Genomic DNA, 24369 nt, shown 5'->3' on the forward strand with positions numbered 1-24369 from the left:
ATTTTCTAGCATGTTTCTTCGTTTCTTCTGTACAAAGCCAATAGGGATGATTTGTTCTCTCACATTTTATTTCCTCCCATCCTCTTGTTATAATGGGCTACTGTATTTCTGATGCTCGGTTTCCTTTGCTTTATATCACTTTTTATCATTTTCTCTCATAACAAAAGCTTCCACATTCTAATATCAATACTTTTGTAAAGTGATCTTTCTACCTGCATTCTGTGTTTCAGTCAGGCCTTTCAACCCTTGTTTAGACTTTATATTCTATACCACTGTGCATCCCTTCTCCCCAAATCTCATCCTTGTTGTGCAGGGCATCTCAACAAAAAGTCTGCTACGTTTATCTGCGGCTATGTAGTAAGAAGTTCTTATTGGTGTCTAACTATCAAAACACCTCAATTTAGTACACACACCTTTGCATTCATGTAAAGTACATCCTTTACATGGGAAATCTCACGTTGATTAACACTTGTTAAAGAGTGTGACAGAAGCAACAGTGCAAAGTCACTGATGCTGTAATGTGTCTGATCATATAAATGTTAATATGTTAACCAGTAACTATGTGCTTCAGCTGCTTAAGAGTCTTAGAAAGAGTAATCGAGTATTACATAGTCTATGAGAATTTTGTAAAAAGACTTTAAAAAAGTGTTTTGTGGTCTTTGAAAAATATTTCCATAGTACATGGACCATTCATGAAGTAAACTTTCAAACCTTCAGTACAACCTGCGTAATGGAAAAAGGTAATGCTTTGGTGCACTGAATTTTAAAGAGTATCTTCACCTACTTTTATACATGCATTCATTTCATCCCGTTTGGACTACTGTCATTCATTGTTTATGTCTAAGCAAAAACTCCCTGAAACGTCTGCAGGTTGTTCAAAGACTTCTGACCAAATCTTCTAAGTACTCGCATGTGACAATGTTGCTAATAAAGCTTCACTGGCTCCCTATTGAATTCAGAGCCCATTTTAAGATTCTGGTTCTGACGTTTAGAGCTCTTCATGGACAAGCACCAGCTTACATTATTGAACTTTACAGCCCTATGTCCCTAGCAGGTCCCTGAGGTCATGTGATCAGGGCCTACTTGTTATACAGCATACGAGGCTGAGAACTAAGGGAGACAGAGCTTTTGCCACTGTGGAACTCTCTTCCTCTGAGCTTGACATCTGTGGTCTCTTTTAAAAAACAACTAAAAACTCATCTCTCGGCAATTGCGTTTGGTTAACTTTTTGTCTGTTTTGTTTAAAATGCTATTTCTTTGTAAAGCACTTTGTGATCTTTGTCTGGAAGGTGCTATATAAATAAAATGGTTCTTTACTTACTGCATCAATAACAGGCGCAACATCTTAACAACACTTGACAAAGTTTACATGGATCAGTGTACATATGCATCAACATAAGCAAGGCAATGAAACTACTTTCTTATATAGTTTCTGTTTATATATATATTTATGTGTGTGTGTGTGTGTGTGTGTGTGTGTATGTGTGTGTGTGTGTGTATGTAATATATAAGAATAAATGAATATAACATGAATCAGTGGTGTTGTGTTGTTGTGTTATAAGGTTAAGCTGAACTGACTTGAAGAAGCGTTGTCGCTGTGGTTACCTGTGGTTTAATATAGAATTGGCCGCCATGACAACAAATTCAGGAATCCAGAGTTTGAAATGTCAAAATATGTCAGTAGAACACAAAAAAAGGAACAAGGAAAAGTATCTGAGTTAAAAACAATAAGTGATTTGTAATTATTAAAATAATCTTAATAAGCTTTTTTGAACACTGCACGGCACATAAAGACAAGAGCTGTCTTACTTGGGCCTGAAATGAGGGGATCTATAAAACTGTCTTAAAGCACACACTTATTCATGACTTGCAGGTAAATTGTTATAGACTTAAACACTTTACAGTCATCCAAGTTACATATATATATCAAAACTATACAAACCACCCCAAACTTAATAAGCACATACATCATTACTTCCACCAGCAAATTGACAGAGACCAGAACATTTTAATCATTTTGTCCTATTTTTGTTTCTCTTGTGGGCCTTGGTTTGAAAATGTCTGTTAACTAACATGCTCTGCAATTTAGGTAAAGTTAACTATAATAACCTAGTCTCTCTGTCAGTCCTACCACCTTTCCACTCAAATAGAGAAAAATGTATTTCCAAATGGATTACATTCTTTGTTGCAAAGACATAAGGGTTCATTATGAGCCGGCTGCTCTTGGAGAATAGGAACTGCAGTCGAGCATAAAGAGAAAGAAATTAGTTGGTTAATAGGAGCCTAGGGCAGTAATGAAAAGGCACAGTCTCTTTCTTGTTGGTTTTATGGGCTCGAGCGAGCATGCATTCAGACATCCTCGTCTGTCTGTTAAAGTATAATGAAGGAAAGCGGATGAAACACTTCACACTAATACGTAATCAAGCAGAACTAGTACAGTTTTTGAATGAACGTTAATGTTAAGCATTCATAATCTGCCTCATGGAGGCCCGCCGACTCCAGTGAGGGACACAGATGTTGGCATACTTTCCAAAAACCTGTGTAGACCAATTAAACCATTACCCTACAAGGAAATAAAAGATTTAAGGCTGAAAATATGAGGATGGGTGGAAGTTCAACTGGCAGCTCAAAAACTTTCATTTTTTTCTCTTTTCTTGTGTTCAGCTGAATATATGAAAGACCTTCATACCATAGAGAAAAAGATAGAAGGCCATATATTTGAATTCACTGGTCATTCAGTAATGGTTAGATAAACATGTGACCTGAAAAGTTCAAGAATTCAAGACAAAATAAACTCAGAGCCAAAAGCTAATTTCTAGCAGAAACAGCCGAATTATAAAAATGATAAAAATCCTCTAATTTACCATCAGGATAAAAGACCTGAGGGAATATTCTAAATATTCCCTATAAAGGTCAGGCAACAAGCAGTAACAAGTGGTTTCCTTTTTATTCGGAGAGTTTTAGTCATTCAAAATTTAAATAAGCTGAATTCTGCTCTCCCAGCTTTTCAAAGAGTAAAAAAATGAAGATGAATGTAATGTGCTTATATAAAGTTTAGACAGGTATGCTGGAGACAAAGGCAAAATTAATAACATTTTCTAAATACCTGATAACCTTCAGAGAGTGAGCTGTGAAAGCAGAACTGGATTTTGACATGTGAGTCGGTGTGTTTTCTTTTTTGGACAAGCTGAGCTGTGTCTTGCTAAGCAAACCTCTGGGTGGCACCAAAGCACTGTTTAATGATCCCAGAAGCATGACACTGGCAAAGAAACTGAGTTTTGTGTCGATGTTGGGTTTATATATTGCACAGAGATTACAGTAAGATCAGCAAAGCTGGTATTTGTTCTGTGGTTTGTTTTTTAAATAACAGCAACAAAGCATCAGCAAGGCTTGATGGCCTTCTCACTCGGGATAGAAGTGGTCTTTACAGCTTAAAATATGAAACAAATAACAACAAACAAACAAAAATCCACCAAAGGACATTGGTGGCTTATTTTTAAGAAGGGGGAAGTAAGGACAACAAGAGGACGTTTTCGTATCTGGCCAGACTTAACTATCAAACTAAGATAAGCATCAGTAAATACCAGACTTATGTTTCTCCTTCTTTTCCTCTTTAGTTCTTCATCAAACAGACAGCTGCATGATGAATAGGTGCTTACGTGCCACAAAAATATTTACTCAGTAGTGTTGAGCCACGGTTCATGGTTTGAACCTGCGTCAGCTGGATCGCAGCTATTATCAAGATTAGCATCACATACTGAGTGGACAGTAGAGCTACAATCTTGCATACAAAACTGGCCTTGAACAAAAATAAACAGATCAGAATCAAAGGCCTTTGTGTTTAAATCTTGGCTTGTGAATGTAGGAGTAATGCATCCACTGAAACTATGCAACGAAATAAAAGTTGTTTTCTTATTTTCACTCTTCACGTTCATCTTCATTTCCTCTACACTGATAAAAAGGTGCATTTCTGTTATTGAGGTTTGAGCGGACAGTGCAACATTGAAAATTATGCTAGGGACATTATTATTCCCACATGAAAGGCTTGAACTACTGGTATGTGTCTGCACTAATGTTTGGTTTATTTTAAATAATTTTTTTGTGAAAACACCTTAAAAGATTTTAAAAGATTTAAACACTCCTTTGAATGAAAATGGTAACAGATGGAGAAACAGGCTCTCTCTATCATAACGTCCCATATGAAGAACGACATACGTCACTAAACTCGATGACAACCTCTTTGCAGCTAGGAAAAATGAGACATTGCCTGGTCACTGCTCTAAATTTTTTCATATTCAGCAACTGATTGCTTGTAGTTTTGGCCACCAGCTGATCAGCCCTTGGTGGAAGCGTGCAATGCCCTTAACCTCTTGATTGCTGCTTTCGATCACAAGATGACTACAAGGGCTCCCTGGTGGAAGGCAATCCATCTCCAAACAATTACTGTCCAACTCGCACTGACTGCAATCACAGTCAGACAGATTGGCAAAGGTGTGCAAATAATTGCCATCTAATTTTAAAATGCAGACAGATTGCCAGCACGTTGCAATCAATCTGAGTCAATCTGCACCAATAAGCACAGCTCGTCTATGACAGTTGTTTTTGCAATAGGAGACTCGACTCAAGTCTCTTTCCATCTGGTTGTATTCTGGTTATATATCTACATAAATCAGTATTTGAGAAGAAATCTTTGAATTTCTGTTTAATTATGAATTTCTGTGGATGTAGGGTGAGACAGATTTGTGATTTTCACCAACTGCTTACAGTTAACTGCTGTATTATCACAAACACCGACCCCATTCAACCGCAGCCTAATAGCAAAATAGCACTCGCTTCGAAGATGGCAACTGCCTGCCAGTTGTTGCAGACCCAGTCCATGTCAACAGCTATTTCAAAGGCAACAAGTTCGTTGCACTTGGCTACAGTAATTTTGGTCGTGCTGCAGTCTCCAACCACTGTTTTCTCTAGTCTGTAGCAGCTAGTAAGACCCATTGAATCTAATAACATATAAAGACTTAGGAACTCAATCCAACCTATAAATACACTCAACATGCTATAAAGGATCAGATTTGCAGTTTCTGCAGATTTATTATTAAATATTAACTCAATTCAGTTCAATGCATTTTTATTTATGAAGTGGCAGTCATCTCAAGGTGCTTTACACAGTAACACAAACACCCTACAATCATCAAAACAATGAAGAAAGAAAAAACTACTAGTTTTCATTTGCTTTAACCTTTGTCTGCTTTTCAATTAGCGCTAAATATGACTCAGACAGATAACTGATCTCTCCCCTGCGCTGCTATTTTAATCTGTTCTGTTAGAAGCCAGAGTGTCCAGGAACACCTGAGCTGAAGCACCAAGGACACAGAATAGAGTAGCTGACATGTTATTGGTTAGTGAATGTGCATTACCTGAGCCTGAGATCCATTCAGCATCAGATAATAGAGCTTACTGAGGATGCTCTGATGCAGCTGGTCCCAGGAGATACTCCTGTCCTCAAGGATAAGAAATGGAGGTCCAAACCTGCGAGAGCAGAGCACAAGTGAGGACGGTAGAGCAGAGCAGAACAAAAGAGATTTAAGAGTAGGTTTCGCATTAAAAAGATAAATAAAAAATGATTGCTATTTATAATTGAGTATGTTGGCAAGTAATTAACAATAGACAATGTAGTCTAACCTGAATTCATCGAAACACTAAGTAAGTGAAAAGCAGCTGTAGGCTTATTAGGAATGTGTCAAACTGTCAGATGTCAAGTGCATCAAGTTGTTACAGCCAGCTGTCTTGTGCTGACATGTTGTCCAGGAACAAATAAGAAACCAGTTTGCATTCCAGCAATGCATCCATACCTTAGAATGGTTTGTTAACCTATGTTAATCCAAAGGCTTACATATAGTCCACATACAATTACAATAACACTTTAAGTTTTAAATGCATTTTAAGATATTTACAGTATAAACACAAACACAACAACAAAGTTCCCAATGCCTTGGCAGCAAACTGTTTTGAAGAAATATTAGTGCAACTGATTCAGTTGCTACAGAACACAACAGTATGACAACAACATCAAGCTTTTAATGTTGCAGCATCATACTGGAGAAGACCTGTTTTTCCTCTCTTAAAACCTCCCTGCAGCACAAAGTAAGCTCAGAGTGAAGAAATAATTTGGAGTCAAAGAACTTGAGTTGCCTTAACCTGAACGACCCCGAACGGGATCGTTTTGATTGCTACTGTGCGCCAGAGCATGATCTGAAGGCTGAATGGGAGCAAATCTTTACAAGCTTCATAATATCACAGTCTCAGAGGAGTAAAGCTGTTGAAGTTGCACATTTAAGCACAGATTTGGACTGTTCGGGTATCCACATGACTCTATTATAGTATGCAGCGAAATTCCACTATGGCATTTTAATAAGGAAATAATTAAACATCTGTAGATATATTGCTTTTTCCAGATCATTTTGGGAATAGATGGCTGCACAGAGACACTCAGACATTTATTGTAGCAGCACAGACAAGTCAGGTGGCATGTGGACGGATGAGTCTTCAAATGTCAGACCCTGACATTATCAAGCCTTTCAGTAACGTCTCTACATGGATTTGTGGAGCTATAAGATCAAATCCCAAAGCGCACATGATGACTGAAACTAGATCACAGGAGAGTAAAATAAATCTGTCTTGCCTTGTGTCAATAACAGGTTAGACTTATTGATCCCCAGTGGAGAGAGGGTTATAAATTTAAAAGTACTAATAACAGCAATGTGAATGCTTTTTTGCACTGTAAGCCCCATCCAATCTGCCTTTGCAAGGACTCGTTTTAGTAAAACAGTAACTGCAAAACATTCCCGTGTAAGCCAATAAATCTTTGCTCAGTTTAAAGTAAGGCTCGAAATTTCCTTTGTCTTGTAAAAGTCTGGGTCACATATCGTTTTATTTACCTTCTCAGTGACGATATTGTCAGGTAAAATTTATCAAAAGTTTTGATTCTCTGATTTTGTAATGCTGTGCAGTAACTATGGGATGTTTAACCCCAAACAAATACAAGCTTCCAGTCAGCTTCTTCCATTGTTTCTTCCATTTGTGATGCTGCTGAAATCTATACATCAGATGCGGCACATTGCAGATGCTAAGCAGTGATAAGCACATGGACCTAATTGATTTTTTCACAGGTCAGAGGGTTTGATTTGACCACATTGTTTAACTTGGCCTCTAGTTTCAACACTATTGAGTTGAATGTATGTTTTAGCTGCACAAATCTAAAAAAAAAAACCCTGTTGAGTCTGGGGAATTCACGTAACAGACATACAGGTCAAAGTCAAACAGGAGTTAGATGTTGATGCTGAAATAACACAGCAGGACTAAAGAAAAAGAATAAACGACAAAATCTATTTAAGACACAGCAGAGCAAGAGAAGTGTCTGCCTCTGTGTGATCAAGGTCTAAAACACAGTCTGACAAATGCAGGATGGTACGTCCTTAAAATGCATAAAAGATATCTAGGTTACCTTAGATATCTTTACACTTGGTTCTTCTGTGCTCAAAAAATTCTAGAAGAAGCCATAATTGTTAAATAAACTGCTTATCTGAGTTAAAGAGATACAAATTAAATGGATAATAATGACAATGACAACAGCTCACCTGACAGCTTGCGAGGCAGATCCAGCTGTGTTGCAGATGAGGAGGAGGACCTTGGAGTTACCCTGGTTCAGATACTCAGAGGAGAGGGTGCCAGATGGAGGTAACCTCTGACCATCAGGTCCAGCCATGAAGGCGTAGGGGGAGGAAGGGAGGCTGTGGTGATACCCTGATCATAACAGAGGAAGCAGGGAGAACTGTTTAACACGGCACAATTACATTTGTCATGGTCTTTATGAAGCTAGCTGTTCACAATCACTATATTGCCATGTCACTGCGAATGCCGGGACAATCCATCAGCCAATCTTTCTCTCCCTCTCACTTAAGTTGTGCTGCTTGGTGACGAATCATCAAAGTCATTGGCTACAGCTCACCAATGGATATGTGTTTTTTTAAAATTGCTTCTTATCATATTATAATGCATGAAATCTCTGCATCTCTTTCTTTGAACAATGAATGACAGGTTGGAGATGCCCAACCCTACCCCCAAGACCCCACAATACTTAGAATCCTCCTTTTAAGGCGGAGACTTATTGCATACTACTTAAGCAGTCCACCCTTTTCTGATGAGAAACATGGCCTCGGGCTTGTAGGTGCTGATTCTCCTCCGATGTGAGTCAGAGATCATCGTTTGATTATGCCAAACACACTCAACCCCTTGGCCCAAAAATTCTCTCTATAAAAGTTGTGAACAGGCCAAAGGGCAGAATATTGAGTGTCAAGGAACTGCTTATTATATTTTTACCAGCAACAAGCAACATCTCATGATAGGATCGCATCATTGGTTACTCTAACCAAAGTTGTGCCCAGTCTTAGGAACAACTGAAATGAACCAGGGATGAAAAAAAACAAAACATTGAGTTTGTGAATGAAAAACTGTTGTGCAAACACCACCATTTAATGTGACATGTTTACACTTTCTTCCAAAATGATCTTTAAAAATCTCCATTATGGTAAAATTTCTTTTATTTACCCCTAGCAGCTGTAAAAGAAGCTGCATGTCGTATCGCTCGCACTTACAAGAAAAACACGGTGCTGTGATTAATGTTGAGTAATAGTGGAAGGGGACACAGAGGGTTCAACCTCTTGACTCCTAGGAAACATAAACTTTGACACTATCAGAGGATTTAATTAAACTGTGCTTGTTTGATCTCAACCATGCAATTAATCACTGCCATGTTTCAGCTTCAACTTTCAACAAACACACACAGACACACACACACTTACACACACGTGCACACACACACACACCACACATAAATGCAGAGGTGGCAAAAGGCAAACATTCATCACCTAAGTAGAAGTACAAATAATTGTTTTACAGAATACTCTTGTAAAAGTTGAAGTACTAATTCAGTCTTTTTACTCAAGTAAAAGTGATAAAGTGCAGGCTCTAAAATGTACTAATAGTAGAACAGTAAAAAGTATCGCGTTGGAGGACACTTCTACAAGCTATGTTTGTGCAAAGCTAAGTGAACTTCATGTCCTATTAAATATGACAAGAAAATAATACCCGGGTCATCTCTGTCTTACATTTTTCTCTACCTCTGAAAGTGAGCTTCTCTTCTGTCTCTGGGAAATACAGAAACTGTACTTTTAGAGAAACACATTGCTGTAGGGTGTTTACCTTATAATACTTAGTGCATTGTCATATGATTTTGTGCTTTGGTGCTATATAAATAAAACTGAATTGAACACATTGTGTTACAAACTGCACAGATACAGTTTGTGTGTTTGAAATTACTTGCCACGTTACTCTTGTTACTCCTTTTTATCGCACTATACAACTTAAACAAGGGGTTTAAGTTGTACAGTGTGATAAATGATGCATAAATTTGATGTTTAACTTAGTTTGAACCTAACGGTGATGCAAAATAATCAACAACTCCCCTCAAATCCGTTAAACCTGAAGTAATGAACCTGTTATGAAAATTTAAGGAGCAAAGATATATAAGTTTAAATGTAGAGAATAAAAGTAAAAAGTTGTCTGAAAATTTAAATAGTCAAGTAAAATACAGATATATGAAAACTCTACAGGAACAAGGTTTTGTAGCTCTTTATTTCCCACCTCTGCATAAAAGAAATCTAAGCAAAGCAAGCGTGAATACATGTAAAGCTAAGATAAAGTGCCACCAAAAAAGCGAGAAGGGAGACTAATAAGGCGTACAAAAAGAGCTCAGTGAAAGAACTTCTTTTTGAAATGAGAAAGGAAAAGTCTGCAAAAACACAACACATCTCAGACTTCTAATTCATGTCTAATTAAGTAAATTTTTTTGAAATAAAAGCTACAAAACCGCATCATTTAAATTCTAAAACAATTTTTAAGATGTTAAGAATTATTACTATCAAACAATTAGAGACAGAGGAAAAAATAACTCTTGCTACTGAGAGGACCAGAGCAAAAAGCACTTTTAAAATCAGAAAGTAATATGTCCTTATTCTCACACCTTCATCTATCCCTTATTGAGATGGATAGAGCAGACCCATGAAGAGAAAGAGGTTTTTGTGGAGTAGAAAGTGGGAGGAGTGGGAGATATCAGAGTGGAAAGGAAAGGAGAGACTGTGAGAGTGGGAAGAGTGTCCAGACCAAAAGGAAAGAAGAGTCGTTTGCCATTTGTAAAGAGTGATTTCCAAGCAAAGACTTCAGGTGGGAGAGACACTCGACAAGTGGAGCACTGTATGGCTTCTCATGTACTGACTTATTTCTGATGTTATAATAATAACGGGAACATAGAGAGAGAGGAAATATGGGGAAAGAACAAGGGAATCAAACCAGTAACTCTTTGTTTAAGATGCCAGGGTGTATGTGGTACCATTCTCATTACCAACCGGCTATCAGGTCGACCCACATTAAGTGGTTGTTGTTATTGCAACAATGTCATGGCTGCTGTAAAATTCTCCTTGTAATCTGCTCTTTGTAATTAAAAGATAAACACTGAGACTGAAGTGGATGCAACTGAACAAAGTGGAAAAAGAGACAGAGATACAGAAAAAGAGGATTATGAGGTGAAAGAAACAAAAACAGAAACAGAAACTGCTCTTGGGAATGGAGGTGGTGTGTACGGCAACATTAATTAAACAACTCAGTCCTGCAGAAGACTCGGTGCGTCCTCCGGCATTCATTCTCGTCTTCACTCGCCATCCTTTAATTTTTCCTTTTTTTTCTTATCTTATACTCTCTCACTGCTACTCTACTTATCATTGTCAGTATCTATTTTTCTTTCTCTCCCTAAAAAGTCTCCATCATCCGAATGTTAGGGATGAATCAGCCCTCAGCTACAAAGAAGAGTCAGGTAATGAAGGATAAAAAAGTGGTAATTGCCACATCAGGAGATTATTGAGAGTTTTTTAGACCTGTGAGATGGGTGAAGGAGAGATTGTTATACCTGGGAGGACAAAGCAGTCTTTTATAAAGTATGTTACTTTTCCTTACTGTAAGCTTTAACACAGCCTAACTGCAGTTTGTTTTCATGCAGACATATGCAAGCTTAAACTTTTACATCAAAGTCTGGAAAACCAATGCTAAATGATGGTATCTGGTAACCGTGTTACAGTGTGGTTTGTAGCTGGTGAACACAAATATCTTTAAGATGGTTAAGATGGCATTTAAAAGTGAAACCCTACAGTGCTGCTCCTAGTATCTACAGAGGATTTGAGTCAGCATTTGCTGGAAATGTGCCCTTGATCATCCCATTACTTTGCAAAATTCAATTCACAGATGAAATGTTTCAGACAAGTCAATTTCTGCTCATTGCTGGAGTGTAACAATAAGGCCGTGTGTGCAGTACAGACTAAACCAAAGCCTGGGTGAACACTCCGGCACATAAATGATGAGAAAAGACACTCCTTCCAAGCAGTGCATGGGACAGATCAGGGACACATGTCAGCACAATCCACATACCCAACCAAAAATATCCAGGTAAACCTGTTACCTTACAGTCTTGAGCAAATCTGAGGTCTTGGCAGCAAACACCCATCTGACCACACAATGGCTCAGATGAGAGCAAAGCAGCTGAGCCTCATGCCAAGAGCAAAATTACAGATTAGGCAAGCTGCACAGGAGGAACTGAACACACCTGATGCTGCCCTATTTTTTCCTCTCTTCTCTATGTTCCTTCCCTTAAATGCATCCATTTAACCGTCTGTCATATACAGCAGGAAGGCACAACGTTGTGTCAAGAGTGGCCACCGCACAAACCCCATTAAGAGGAACAACACATGCGAGCAACAAAGCTGCAATTCTTCTTTGCACTTAATTACATCATGTCTGAAACTCAACCAGCTTTGCGCGATGCATACTCTGCTACATGTGGTGCAGACAGTAAAGAGGACGGTATATGAAACGGTGCAGTCGGAGCACACTCTGCTGCACAAACTTCGTGATGACGTAATTTCCAAATAGCCCAAAGTATCTTTTTCTGCATTTTGTTCTGTTAAGGACAATCCTTATCTTATTCTACACTCACCAGACACTTCATTAATTTAATCTCACTAGTAGCAGACTGGACCCTCTTTGGAAATGCCTTCATTTTTGTCGTGCAGATTCAACAAGGTGCTGGAAACATTCCTCAAAGACCATGTTGAAATTATGGCGTCAGTCAGTTGCAAAAGGTTTATCAGCTGCACATCTGTGACGCAAATAGTCAGCAACGATACACAGGTGAGCTGTGAGTAAGTATGACATGAAAATATCTATCTCCCACTCTATTACACTGTGGCCACCAGTCTGAATCACTGATACAAGGTAGCATGGATTTATGTTTTTATTTTGTTTACACGAAACTGTCTCAGCAGAAATTGAGACTCATCAGAGCAGCCAACGTTTTTCCAATCTTCTATTGTTCAATTTTGCTGAGCCCGTGCGAATTTTAGTCTCGGTTTTTGTTCTTAGCTGACAGGAGTGGCACCCGGTATGGTCTTCTGCTGGACGTGTTGTGCATTCAGAGATGCTCTTCTGCATACTTTGGTAATAACGAGTGGTTATTTGAATCACTGTTGTCTTCTTATCAGCTTGAAGCAGCCTGGCCACTGTCTGACCTCTGGCATCTATAAGACTGAGAACTCTGGCTCATTGATTAGAATCTCTTTTTGGACCTTTCTCTGTAAAGCCCAGAGATAGTTGTGTTCATCTACATGCCTAAATGCACTGAGTTGCTGCCATGTGAACAGGAATATCAATAAATCGAACAACATGAGCGAGCCCTCTTTTGCCAAACATCCATAAAAACAGAACATAAACAGAAGACGTCTTTTCTGCCCTGCTGACTGGTTACTTAAACATAATTAAGATGTGTTCTGAGTTCATTGTACACTAGATGTTTCAACATGCTTGTGGGAAGATGAAGCATTGAAGCCAGCTTTTATGCAGGCATTTATGCACTGTTTGTGTTCTTCTTAATAAGGCTGCTGAGATGAGTGTAGCTCTTATTTCCCACATGAGTTAAGAACACTTTCCAGAGGCAGTTGTGGTGATCAGGGCAGTGACTGTAGACACATGAAATTTCTTTTTGCCTCCATTCTCTTCAGGTTATTTTAAATGATGAATCCTATTGGAGGGCCACGAGTTCCCTGATGAATCTTCCTGGAATATATTTGCTTTTCTGCACTTAGTTCGCTTTAGGCGGCCTGTAACCGCTTAATGGAACTGGAAGGAATATGTACTTGGCAGCATTTAATTTGCATGTGTGATGTCTTTGTCTCAGTGTGAGTCTATTTATGTATGTGTTCATAAGCACATACATCTCAGCTCTGCACACGTACAATAATTTGTCTCATCATATCAAAATTATAGTTAATATTTAATTATAGTACACAAATTTAAACAGAGCACACCATTTGAAATAAAAAATTTTACTTTATTTATATTCATGTTTTTATACTACTTTTATTTTTGTATCAAAATAGAAGGAAGTCACCATTAGTGGAGTTACCAGTCATTTCTGTTTTTAAAGCTGCATCTGTTTACTTTATTGTCTCTTTCTGTCTCAACTTCTTAATCTACCATTTGTTTGACCCAATTAAATATTGTGATAATACTGATATTGTTGGATTTTCAATCTAATGTGCCGACTACATAAATAAGACCAGTGTGTATAATCCAGGGGATTCTCTTTTTAATAAAGCCCAGCCGGACAGCCATAGTGCAACACTTGCCGCCCTGCACCTAGCTCAAACCTGGACTACTCTCTCCCTTTCCCATCACTCTATTTATGTGCAAATTGCCCAGACTGTTAAGGCTGAAATAGGACGATATTGTGGCGCTTTAGACCTAATTGATTTTTCAGTGTTTTCTACCGAGAGGCCTCCTGCTGCTGCAAAACCTCATTACTGTACTATGGAGCAGTTTTGATTCAATATACCCCAGAACGTTTACTGATAAAGTTGAAAAAATCCAGCCCAGCACATTCGCGCACACAGCCAGAAAGAAATCCTTCCCAAACTGCTCTCCACTAAACACGGTTACTTTTCTTGATGTTGAAATTTAGGCTCTCTATCCCTTTTTTTTTGTCTTGCTGTTACATGAAGGGCTATTCATTATTCATATATTTATAATGATGATAGAGGAGAGAGAGCTTTTGGGCCTTTGTACCTTCATCATTAGCATCCTAATTACCCTTGTTTTCCCACAAAGAGGAAATGTGGGGGGGGATGTTGGAAAAGGACAAGGAAGGAGTCAGTGGCTAATGGAGCCTATTCAAAAACAAGTTATTTACCTAAAAAACTAAAAATATCACACTTTTTCCACCCAGAGTCACAAAAAAACTCCTCAGTGCCTACTCAGGTGGGTAAACCTAACCGTGAAACAGCTGATCCTTCACTTTCGTCCAGACTAAAATATCTGAACAAGTGTTAAAATATTGTCTCCAAATTTTGAGCAGATACTCTCACAGAGCCTTCCAGTATGTCTGCAGACACTTATTCTGTTTACATTTTGTTCAGACCTAAAATAGAAACTGTGTTATAAAACACGAGGGGGTGTGTTGGTGTGGAAAAAACAGATGAAATATCCTTATAGACCAGTTAGAGTTATACATCCATGAGTTGAACAATTCAACACACACAGACGCTGACTGAGAGATAAAAAGTGGGACTGCATTTCCAACAATAAAAACTATATATATATTGACCATATCAGACTGACCAACACAGTCCTGTGTGCTTTAAACATGCTCCCCCCTCCCATTTTTCATTCATCCGTTTATACTGTACAGGGTGGCATGGGGGTCAAAGCATATCTGAGGGATGCATGCTGACAATGTATTGCAATTGTCATACTGACATCTGTTAGAAAACATGGTTAGAGAGTTATCTTTCTCACATTTGTAAAGCAGCAAGGTTGTCATGGCAAATATATAATTTTCCGTGTTGCAGAGGTAAAGAAGAAAATAATCATCTGTATTTGTGACTGCACGTCGGGAATCTGCTGTGCGGTAATTTGCCTTATTAAGTGTTTATTATCCTGTGCCACTGTGTGCTGTGAAAGCACATTTTCAGTCCATGTTTGCTTGCCTTGCTTCCACCATGAAAAGGTAGCGCTATTCTGAGCTGCACCATATAACTTTGCTATAAGTCATCCTACAGCTGTCAGAAACACGACCGCGAGATAGAGACTCCTGAGAATACACCATATAGGTAACTGCGTTTATGCCTGTGCAAATTTGTATGTGTCAGTATTCCAGTAAAACATAAGCAATAACATAAGTTCCGCATAAATTTCCGCCAACTGAAACAAATTAGTCAAGAAAATGAGACATGAAATAAGCTTTTTGAGCCGTTGCACTGCTGGTTTCACGTTTAATAACCTTGGCAATAAAGTCTATACTCTGTGACAATTATTGTTGGTGTTCAAATCCAATTTGGTCACAGATGATCTGGGAAAATTAGCTGCTCTTACATGCCACAAAACAGTTTCATTTATCATTTCTGTAAATCAAAGATTAAACCTGAAGCGATGGGATATGCTTGTGGTGTCTGTTTCATCATGAACACATGCATTAGTGAGGCTGGCACATTCTTACTGAGAGTTGACACAAATAAGAGAAGACAAGCAAACCCATTCTCCAATTCTGATCATCTACCACAACTCGCTCACAATCTCATAAATAAATTATTTTTCAATTTTGTACCGAGTCCCAAAAACTATTGTTTTTCTGCTCCTACTCCTGCCATGTGAGACCTGATCCCAATTAAAGTATCTGATAAAAGTGGAATTCATACATGAACATGCCAAACAAATTTGCATCTCTTGGAAGGAAACAAATCTCGGACCTCCGGAGGAGGTTGTTATGTGAGTAAGCTATTCATTGCATTCAGTCCTAAAGGCTTTCTATACAGTCATCTGTTTGCTTCTCGCTGGGCTTCACATTTCCACACAAACTGCAAAACAAACTACATGACAGACAGCAGCAATATCAGAGCTCTGCTCAAAATAATGAATAACTAAATAAATAAAAAATGTGGCTTGCATGGAAAGATTCTGTATAAAATTACACTCCATTTCCCTCATAGCAATCCCTGCTATTTCATTTGAGTATGACTTTCTTCTTTCTTCTTCTTCAGTAATACCTACTGGTTAAAAACCTGCATGAGTCCTGCTGAGCAATTTTGCTACCTTCACTCCCCTTCACCCTTTCTCTTAGCGATCTCCATATCTGGATATGTATCAACACTTGCCACTGGAGCTGAATGATAATCTGAAATCTCAACATAATATAAAATATCTACGTTTAACTCTTTTATTTAGTTGTAACACTGTTTGTTTAAGTTTCAATAAGCCACGAACAACAGTACAGTTTAATTCTCGAAGGTTATACCTACTGTGATGAAGATTAATGTACTATGCACCAGCAGCTTGACTTGAAACACTCCACACCTTCCCTCTGTGCTTCAGATAATAAAATTGAATTATTCTCCAAATAAAAACTGTCCTTATATTATTAATGTAAAAATGCTTTTTCTAACAACTGACAAGAAGAAATTAAAGATCCATACATCATGTGTTATATCCACAATATCATGCCGAGGTCTACATGGCAATGAGTGTGTAAATTAATGCAATACATGCTAAGACTTGGCTTACATTCCAATGAATAGAGCTACGACATCCTTGACTATGGACCTAGATCTGCTGTGATTATGAGGCATGACAATTTATCATTTTCATCAGATGTTCACAAGAACAAAAGTGACTTTGACACAGAATAATTATGTGTGATTCATTACAGGTGCATGCCTGCATATATAGGTTTGTACTTAGTGTACTGCTTCACCTCAAGGGTCATATATTTAGCAGAGTCCCCAGTGTAATTCTAATAGATCCATTAATTGACTTCTACAGTAGCGCTGTGTGTGACTTTGTTGTGTAGTAAAACCTTTAGATTTCCATAAAATAATAGATTTCAGAGTGAAAACTTTAGGTTTTAAAGTTAGACTAAAGGTTAGGGTCTTTAGGGATTTTCTCAGAGTCCAGGAAATAACCTAATGTCCTCGGAAGGGATGGAAACGTGTGAATGTGTTTTTGACAAACGCTTGTGTTCCTATGCAACTGTGTGTGAAAACACACTGTATGCCTGCGCCCTCTCCCAGTATTGTGACATTGTTTTGACTGCGAAGTGACAATACAAAGGCCTCCTGTTGAGAAAGTGAAGAGTCTTAATTTTTCATGAGCACTTTGAGCTCTGAAATAAATTATTGATGTCATTCTTTTTCCAGGGGTAACAAAATCTCTCATAAAGGCTTTGTTGTTGGTTAACAAGAAGCTGTTCTCTTAAAGTAAGTTGTGGGGTCAGTGGCAGGTGCTGGTTTTAAGTCCGGAGTTGTCATTTTCGGGGTGAGGTGCTGCGACTGAGAAGGGCAAGCTTGGCTGTGCCACATGACCAGTGAAGTGAGGATGCACCTTTGGAAAGATGTTCTGAGAAAACTGAAGAAAAAAGGTTTATTTCAGGGTTGGTGAGTGTGACACCTCAGGATAGTAGATCCTGAGGTGTCACACCTCAGGCTTCTAGCTTCAGAGACACGAGGCGTTTTCACACATAGACTGCATCTCTGAACTTTTGTACATGCTATACATCATTCAACAGAGGTGCAAATGAAATGCAAAAGCACGTCATATCGAATATTAGCTACTCTTTAACCTGCCAGTTCATTAATACAAATGTGATCCCAGATTCTACCAATAGGTGAGAAGCACAACTAAAATTCCCCTGTGATCTCTGTTTGTGAATGAGTTTCCTGCCTCCTACGTAACCTGTCCAGGCAGCTTCCTTACCTAAACCCCATAGAGTACTTCCACTAGCATCTAGAGTGGATTACTTGCTACAAGGACAGCTGCGGGAATCATCCTAAGCAAGAAGCGCTTCGAGAGCGCAAACCTGCAGCAGCTCGCTCTCTGTGCAGAATTTACTTTGAAGGGGACATGCAAACGCTACCAAAAACATAACCTCCTACGTGGAGGCAACTAATTCTGATAAAACCTAACAGAAAATGGCTTTAGAAATTGACTAATGAAATGAGCACATGGAAAAATACTGAATATGAATTTTTCCACCACTTCTCTGTACAAGTAAAACAGATGAAAGCAGTGCAAGACATTATTTGCTCTCAGCCTCACCTAAGATGTGCATTTAGAAGCTTCATATGTCGATGATATGAGTTTTAGAAGATGAGTAATTATCCAAGGCTGACTCAGCTTTCTACCTGCAATTCCTTTATGAGACAGACACATTCCTTGAGGAGACTGCTTATATTTTTTAGCCTTCCTCGGAAGGAAAACAAGCAAGAATGGGTGAGCAAGAATATAAGAAGCCCCTCTCTTAAGTGTTACCTTAAATGGCAAGAATTTGTTCTTGCCATGATCTGCGACACTCAACATCCTAGGTACAATAATTTAATTTGTGTGCGAACAATAAGATAAGACAATACTCAAAGTTTCTATTTAAATTATGTTGCCATTCGGACGTGACATGTCATTTCATTTGTTTAGATGCTATCATGCATAGAGAAACAGAATGAAAGGAAGAATACAAAACACCCTGCAGACAGTGACCCTCTCCTCAACAAAGTAAAGTTTCAGCTTTTGAAAAACACGATGGTTAATGAAACATGAGGACTCGGTGGAAGTGAAAAACGGTTACAAGTGTAAGTGCGAATTAGTGTGAATAAAAGTTAATCAAAAGGACCGAGGGAGGCTGACAAAAAGAAAATTGGAAATGAAGAAAAAAAGATAAATTGCCAAATGAGTGTGGGAAGTCAGTGTCTGCAGTGCCTTTGATGGACAGCCTGTTGCCATGGTTACCTGAGTGTTGTGCGGAGCCTCCACGACTGGAGAGTGAAGGAGCCTGGAAGGCATAGACAACATCGCTATCAGCAATTGCAGTCAGGTCTTCTTCATCTGAGAAGGAACGCTGGAACCCCGTGGAATACAACTCCACCAGGATGACCTAGACAGACAGGAAGAGGGAGAAACATTATACATGTTTGTTTCTACAAATGTGCCTCATACAGTGTTTGCACAGCTCATTTCTTTCTGTTTCCTGCAAGAATGTTTCGGACCTGAAAATAAAGGAATAAACACACACACTGAGTAATACTGCTGATCAGGTATAGAGAGAGATTACACTTTGTGACTAAAACATCAGGACAAACCGTGACGATACAAGCATCTGCAAAGAGGCTATAAGTAGTAAAATGTGTTTCTATGTTATCAGAGATGTGGATTTCCTAGTTCAATGTTCAGGAGCTTGAATGACACTGCAACTCACCTTTGTCACTGTTTTATGGATTTAATCACTGAAGTACAAACTGGATAGTTAGTTGTGGTTGGATGAGCCACATGATTGTAGCTTACTTAGCTTGACTCCTGCCAAGAACCTTTACCACCTTTAACACGTGAGATTTTCTATGTCTTGTTGCTCGTATCTAACCATGCATGCAGTAAAGAGTGTCATGACACTGCTGACAGAGCAAAATGATGATGATGAAGTGCCTGAAGTCTAAATACAATACTCAGTTAAATATGTACACTTTTTCTTTTTTAATTCAGTCCCAACAAACAACACTGATGTTAAAACATCATCACATGATCATGGCGAGATGATGCCCAGTCAAAATCAAAATATTGCAATGAGGAGAATTTCTACTGACATCATGTCACTCCACAGTCATCAAATATAGGCAAACACCAAAGAGGCGCCTTTGTTGTGCGATGCAACAGATACTCAGTGATGCACAGCTCAAAGCAGTCCTTGAAATCTTACAGCTGCTGTGATGCAGTGAATGATGTGTGTGTCGATTTATTCTCAGCCCAGCACCTGCCGATACTTTGGTGTGGATGCTTGTGTATTTTTTTCCCATGTTTGTCCAAGGTAGCGGTGCAGTGGTTAGAAATGTAACCTCACAACAAGAAGGTCCTGGGTTTGAATCCAAAGGGGTGCCTTTCTGTGTGGAGTTTCCATGTTTTCCCGTATTGACTCTTCGGGTACTCCAGCTTCCACAGTCCAAAGAGATGCATGGGGTTAGGTTAAGTGGTGAATTACCTAACCCCATGCATTACCTATAGGTGTAAGTGTTTGGCTTCCTCTATGTGTCAGCCCTGCAATAATCTGTATATCTTTATCTGATCTGCCATTCAGTCACCAGGCTTTCACATAGCTAACACAGAAGACAACACAGATTTTTAATGAAGCAAAATCTTTACTGTGTGAAGTGTGTTTCTGAAGTATTATTGGCTTTTTCAATAACTAAAAGCTGTTGGAGTACTATCAAGAACTAGTGGGAGTTTTGCTGCCCTACACCATCAAGGGCCGGTGAAGAGTGTCATTACTGCTCAGCGCGCCAGAATGAGGAGAAGAAGACACCCTCAAAAAAGGACTAAGCTGAAGCCATAATGTGAAATTTATACTTCATCAGAAGCTTTTTTTAAAAAGCACTTTTCAGTTTTACAAGAAAAAAAGAGTAAGGATAAGGGCTAATTACTTGATCTGTCGAATGCAGCTCAACTAAATGTCCTTAATCATCCCACTGCTATTAAAGAGGATTGCATCTGATTCACTTTCTTGTCAGTGTCTCACACAAAGTAAACGACGCACTCGCTGCTAAAAAACAAACAGCACTTTCATGTTTAACTCATATTAATGGTACTTTTGTTCTTTTTGGAAATTAAACTTCAGATATGGAGCCTCTTTCTGGCTTCATCCTTCCCATGTCTGTCCTGCACAGTGCACATTGTATATTTTCTCATGATGTCTAACGAGTTTAATTGCATGGATGGGACACTGAGCCATATTACAGGCAATAATCATCCAAAGGGAGGCAGCTGCATTGGACAAAAAAAGAGGGAATAATTGCCTGCATGTTAATCTAAGCACTTTGAATCCCCTCTGAATGGGAATCCATCTGTCTTTAAATTTCCTTTTGTCAAAACCACAGAAATGATCACAATGTTACAATTTTATTTTACTTTATTTTATTTCATTTTGTATTTACTTTGTCTTCATCTGTTATAGTTCAGCTGTTCTGCCCTTTGTCTGCCTGATGATATACACCAAACCGCACCAATAAAAAATATATAAAAATATATTTGTGCAACAGTTAAGATAACTCAGACTGGTTTACATACACATTAGAAATACAATATACTGAACCCTCCACTAAGTACTGATTGTTCAGGCCACACCCATCTCCTGTATCTTGCGGTGCAACCGCACTTACAAAATCAGTCAACCAACAAGCTGACAAACAGTACACAATGTGAGTGTATTGCACTTCACTTCTGTCTTGATGAGGACTGTTTGAGTGTGTGCTGCTCTCTTGCTGCTATGGACCCAGCTTCAGCAAAGCCAACAACATTCATCATCTGTTTTAGGACAGGGCAATGACTGATGAACACATACCTCTGGAACTTTTCCTTTGACATTTTCACATATTGGTGACATTCAGCTGCAAGTGTGTGCATTTAGTGAAGAGTACAGACGCACACAGCTAGAGAAATGATTTCTGCTTACAATTTTACTCATTAACCCTACGATTAGAAGCAAAACATACCCCACAAACACAAAACAGGAGCAAAAAGCAGATCATTTATCAAGTTATGTTTTATTAGCTAAACTGCTATTAAATAATTTTACTTCTTCCAAAAGACAATGTCAAATTTTCACAGCTCCCCGGCTGAATGTAGATCTACTTTACTCATTGCTAAATGGGACGTCCTTTGTTTGCACTGTGCACATACAAATTATCCACTTGTTTGTGGTACACTTACCAGGGAATATGACAAACAGCGATGCATTATGTTCACTATACCATTGCTACAAAATCATACATGTTATTAAAACAAAAGCAGAGCACTTTCCCCACATTTGAGGCCACGGACACCACAAACTTCCTATTTTTGGAAAAGGGCAACAGAGGACAGGGAAGGCTTGCTGGAGGAGGAAGTATTTCTACCTATTTCTACCTACAATGTAAAAGAAATGTGACAGATAGGTTGAATAATCAATCCAAGGGAGAAGGAGGACTCTTTAAACAACTCATCCATGGCAGGCATACACTGTTTCAGTTACCTGAAATGATCAAACATTCTCTCACTTTTTCTGTTTGATTAAGGTATAATGTTTTGTCAAGGTGTGCCATGATGTGAATTTAAAACTTGTCTTAAATATTAAAAAATGTCATTAGCACTGTGACTTTTGAAATTATAAAATACAGCAGCAGTCGAGTTATTAATTAAAAAATAAATTATGATGCAGTTGCAGCGAACGACACATTTAATTGACATTGAATTCAGCATTAAATGTTCAAATGAGAGTTCTCAGAACAGTACCAGATTTTAGAAATGCTGCTTTGACTCCACATTCTTTGTGTGTCTTTCTGACCTCATCCCCTCACGTCTCTGGTGGGAGGGACTAGGACACGTGGACAGGAGTCAAAGACAAAAATTAAAGATTTGCAGCTTGGGAAATAAAAAAGAGGCATGTTCTAATTTTACTTTCTACTCTTTTCCCTCCTTTGTAATTGTGTGCCCCATTTGTCCTTTGTCTGTTTACCTTTTGAGTCTATTTTTCTGTGTTCCTGCGTGTATTGTTGTATACCCAGTGCCTACGTTATCACATTTGGCTTCGTTTTTTTCTTTGTTACTTCCTTTGAAGTTTCCGAGAACCGTGGCAATCCTTTTTTTAAAAATAAAATCTTGCTTTTTGTTCCTCTCACTGAGTTCTTGGATTCACCTCTGAACTGATCATATTCACTTAAAGATAGTTTTAAGCAACCTAATAATCTATACAATATGAATACAATAGCAGCTAAAAGTCTCAAAAGTGGGTCCAGTACAGGTTATCTTTCTTTTGTTTTGTTTTTTTAATGTCTCTGCTTGGGTAGAGAAGGAGGCTTATTATTTATTATTTAGTCATTGGGAACTCTCACGGGGCCACAATGCAACATAGTCTTGATCAGTGTAATCCACTGCTTCTGTACACTCTGTAGGCTGTGTAAGTACCTGGTCAGGAGAGATGTTGCCCTCTGCTGCTACCAAAGCTCTCAGACTGGACAGGGAGCCAAACAGCGGTACAGCCAGCCCCACTCGCAGATGCCTCTGACCCTTTGTGTTGAACACCAACGTCACACACATTGGCCTGTGAGATAAAAAAAGAGGAATAAAGGGTGTGAGTGTGTTTTTCTGTAAGGAAAGAAATGGTAGAGCACACTGGAAAAGATCAATACATGCTCATGAACACAGCAGTATTATTACATATTTTAAACTCTGGCACGCTGAGTTATTTATACAATATATTTGTATGCAGATACACACATGTCTTTCTCACATAGTGTGAGTAAAGACACGTACATATAAATCGTAACTGGAAACTGACTAATCCAACTGTGCAGCATTCAAAAACGCCGGGGGCAACAAAAACACGTTGGTGCGTTAAAGAGACGTTTTTGGGGATAGCTGGGTCTTCATGAACTCCAGGTATCAAACAGCAAAATAAAACCTTCAATAAAAAATGAATTACACCGTTGAGCTGTTTAATATCTAATCAGTTCAGGGAAAAGATTTCCTCTGACACTGTTATATCAAATCTAATTTCATGAGCATAAAACATCACTTTGTCTGCATCTCATTTAATATCTCCTATGATTTAACTCGTCAGATTTCACCTCCGAAGGGTTTCATTTCTCCCTAGTGTTTGTCCAGATTTATGCATGACTGGGCAAGCTGAGCAACCCCTGCAGGTCCCTCAGGAAGCGGCTGTATGCTGGGACATGTCCGTTTTACAGCAATATGAACACTTTCTGGGAAGAATCAAGGGGTGAAAATGATTGCGGGGTGGGTTTGGGGTGGATTGGGACAAAAAGAAAAAAAACCAAAACAACAGGAGTCAGTCTGATCCAAAAACTGAGAAAACGGATGGACGACTAGAAAAAAAAGCCCTGATAGGTTACTGGGTCTAACTGTCCTACCCTCTCTACTTATCTATATCTTTGCTCTCGAGAATCCCTATTCATCATTAACTAATTCATTACCTGATAACAAAGTCTTTCTTTTTCTAGTGACATCTGAAGAAGTTAAGACCTAAGTTAAGTAGCTCAAGCAACACGTGCAACATACAGAGCAACTTTATGGCTTCACCCACACATTTTGGGTTGCAGCTTTTAAAACTGTATGGAACTCCAATTTATGATGAACTGGATTCATCATGTGGAGCATGTATGCTCATGAAACAGTCAACGCTTGCATTCTTGT

General features: G+C 38.7%; 1 protein-coding gene across 1 annotated transcript in view; it reads right to left on the bottom strand.

The window, feature by feature from the left end:
- The window catches only part of usp43a (ubiquitin specific peptidase 43a), a 123022-nt gene that overhangs the window by 37152 nt on the left and 61501 nt on the right, over positions 1 to 24369 (bottom strand). Inside the window, exons 5-8 of the mRNA XM_005469983.4 lie at positions 23122 to 23257; positions 18925 to 19069; positions 7635 to 7800; positions 5415 to 5526 (exon numbers count right to left, since the gene is read on the bottom strand). Coding sequence (XP_005470040.1) covers positions 5415 to 5526; positions 7635 to 7800; positions 18925 to 19069; positions 23122 to 23257 — 559 coding nt within the window. The remainder of the gene's footprint in view (positions 1 to 5414; positions 5527 to 7634; positions 7801 to 18924; positions 19070 to 23121; positions 23258 to 24369) is intronic.

The sequence above is a fragment of the Oreochromis niloticus genome, linkage group LG6 (genome assembly GCF_001858045.2).
Source record: "Oreochromis niloticus isolate F11D_XX linkage group LG6, O_niloticus_UMD_NMBU, whole genome shotgun sequence".
In the NCBI taxonomy this organism is placed as follows: domain Eukaryota; kingdom Metazoa; phylum Chordata; class Actinopteri; order Cichliformes; family Cichlidae; genus Oreochromis; species Oreochromis niloticus.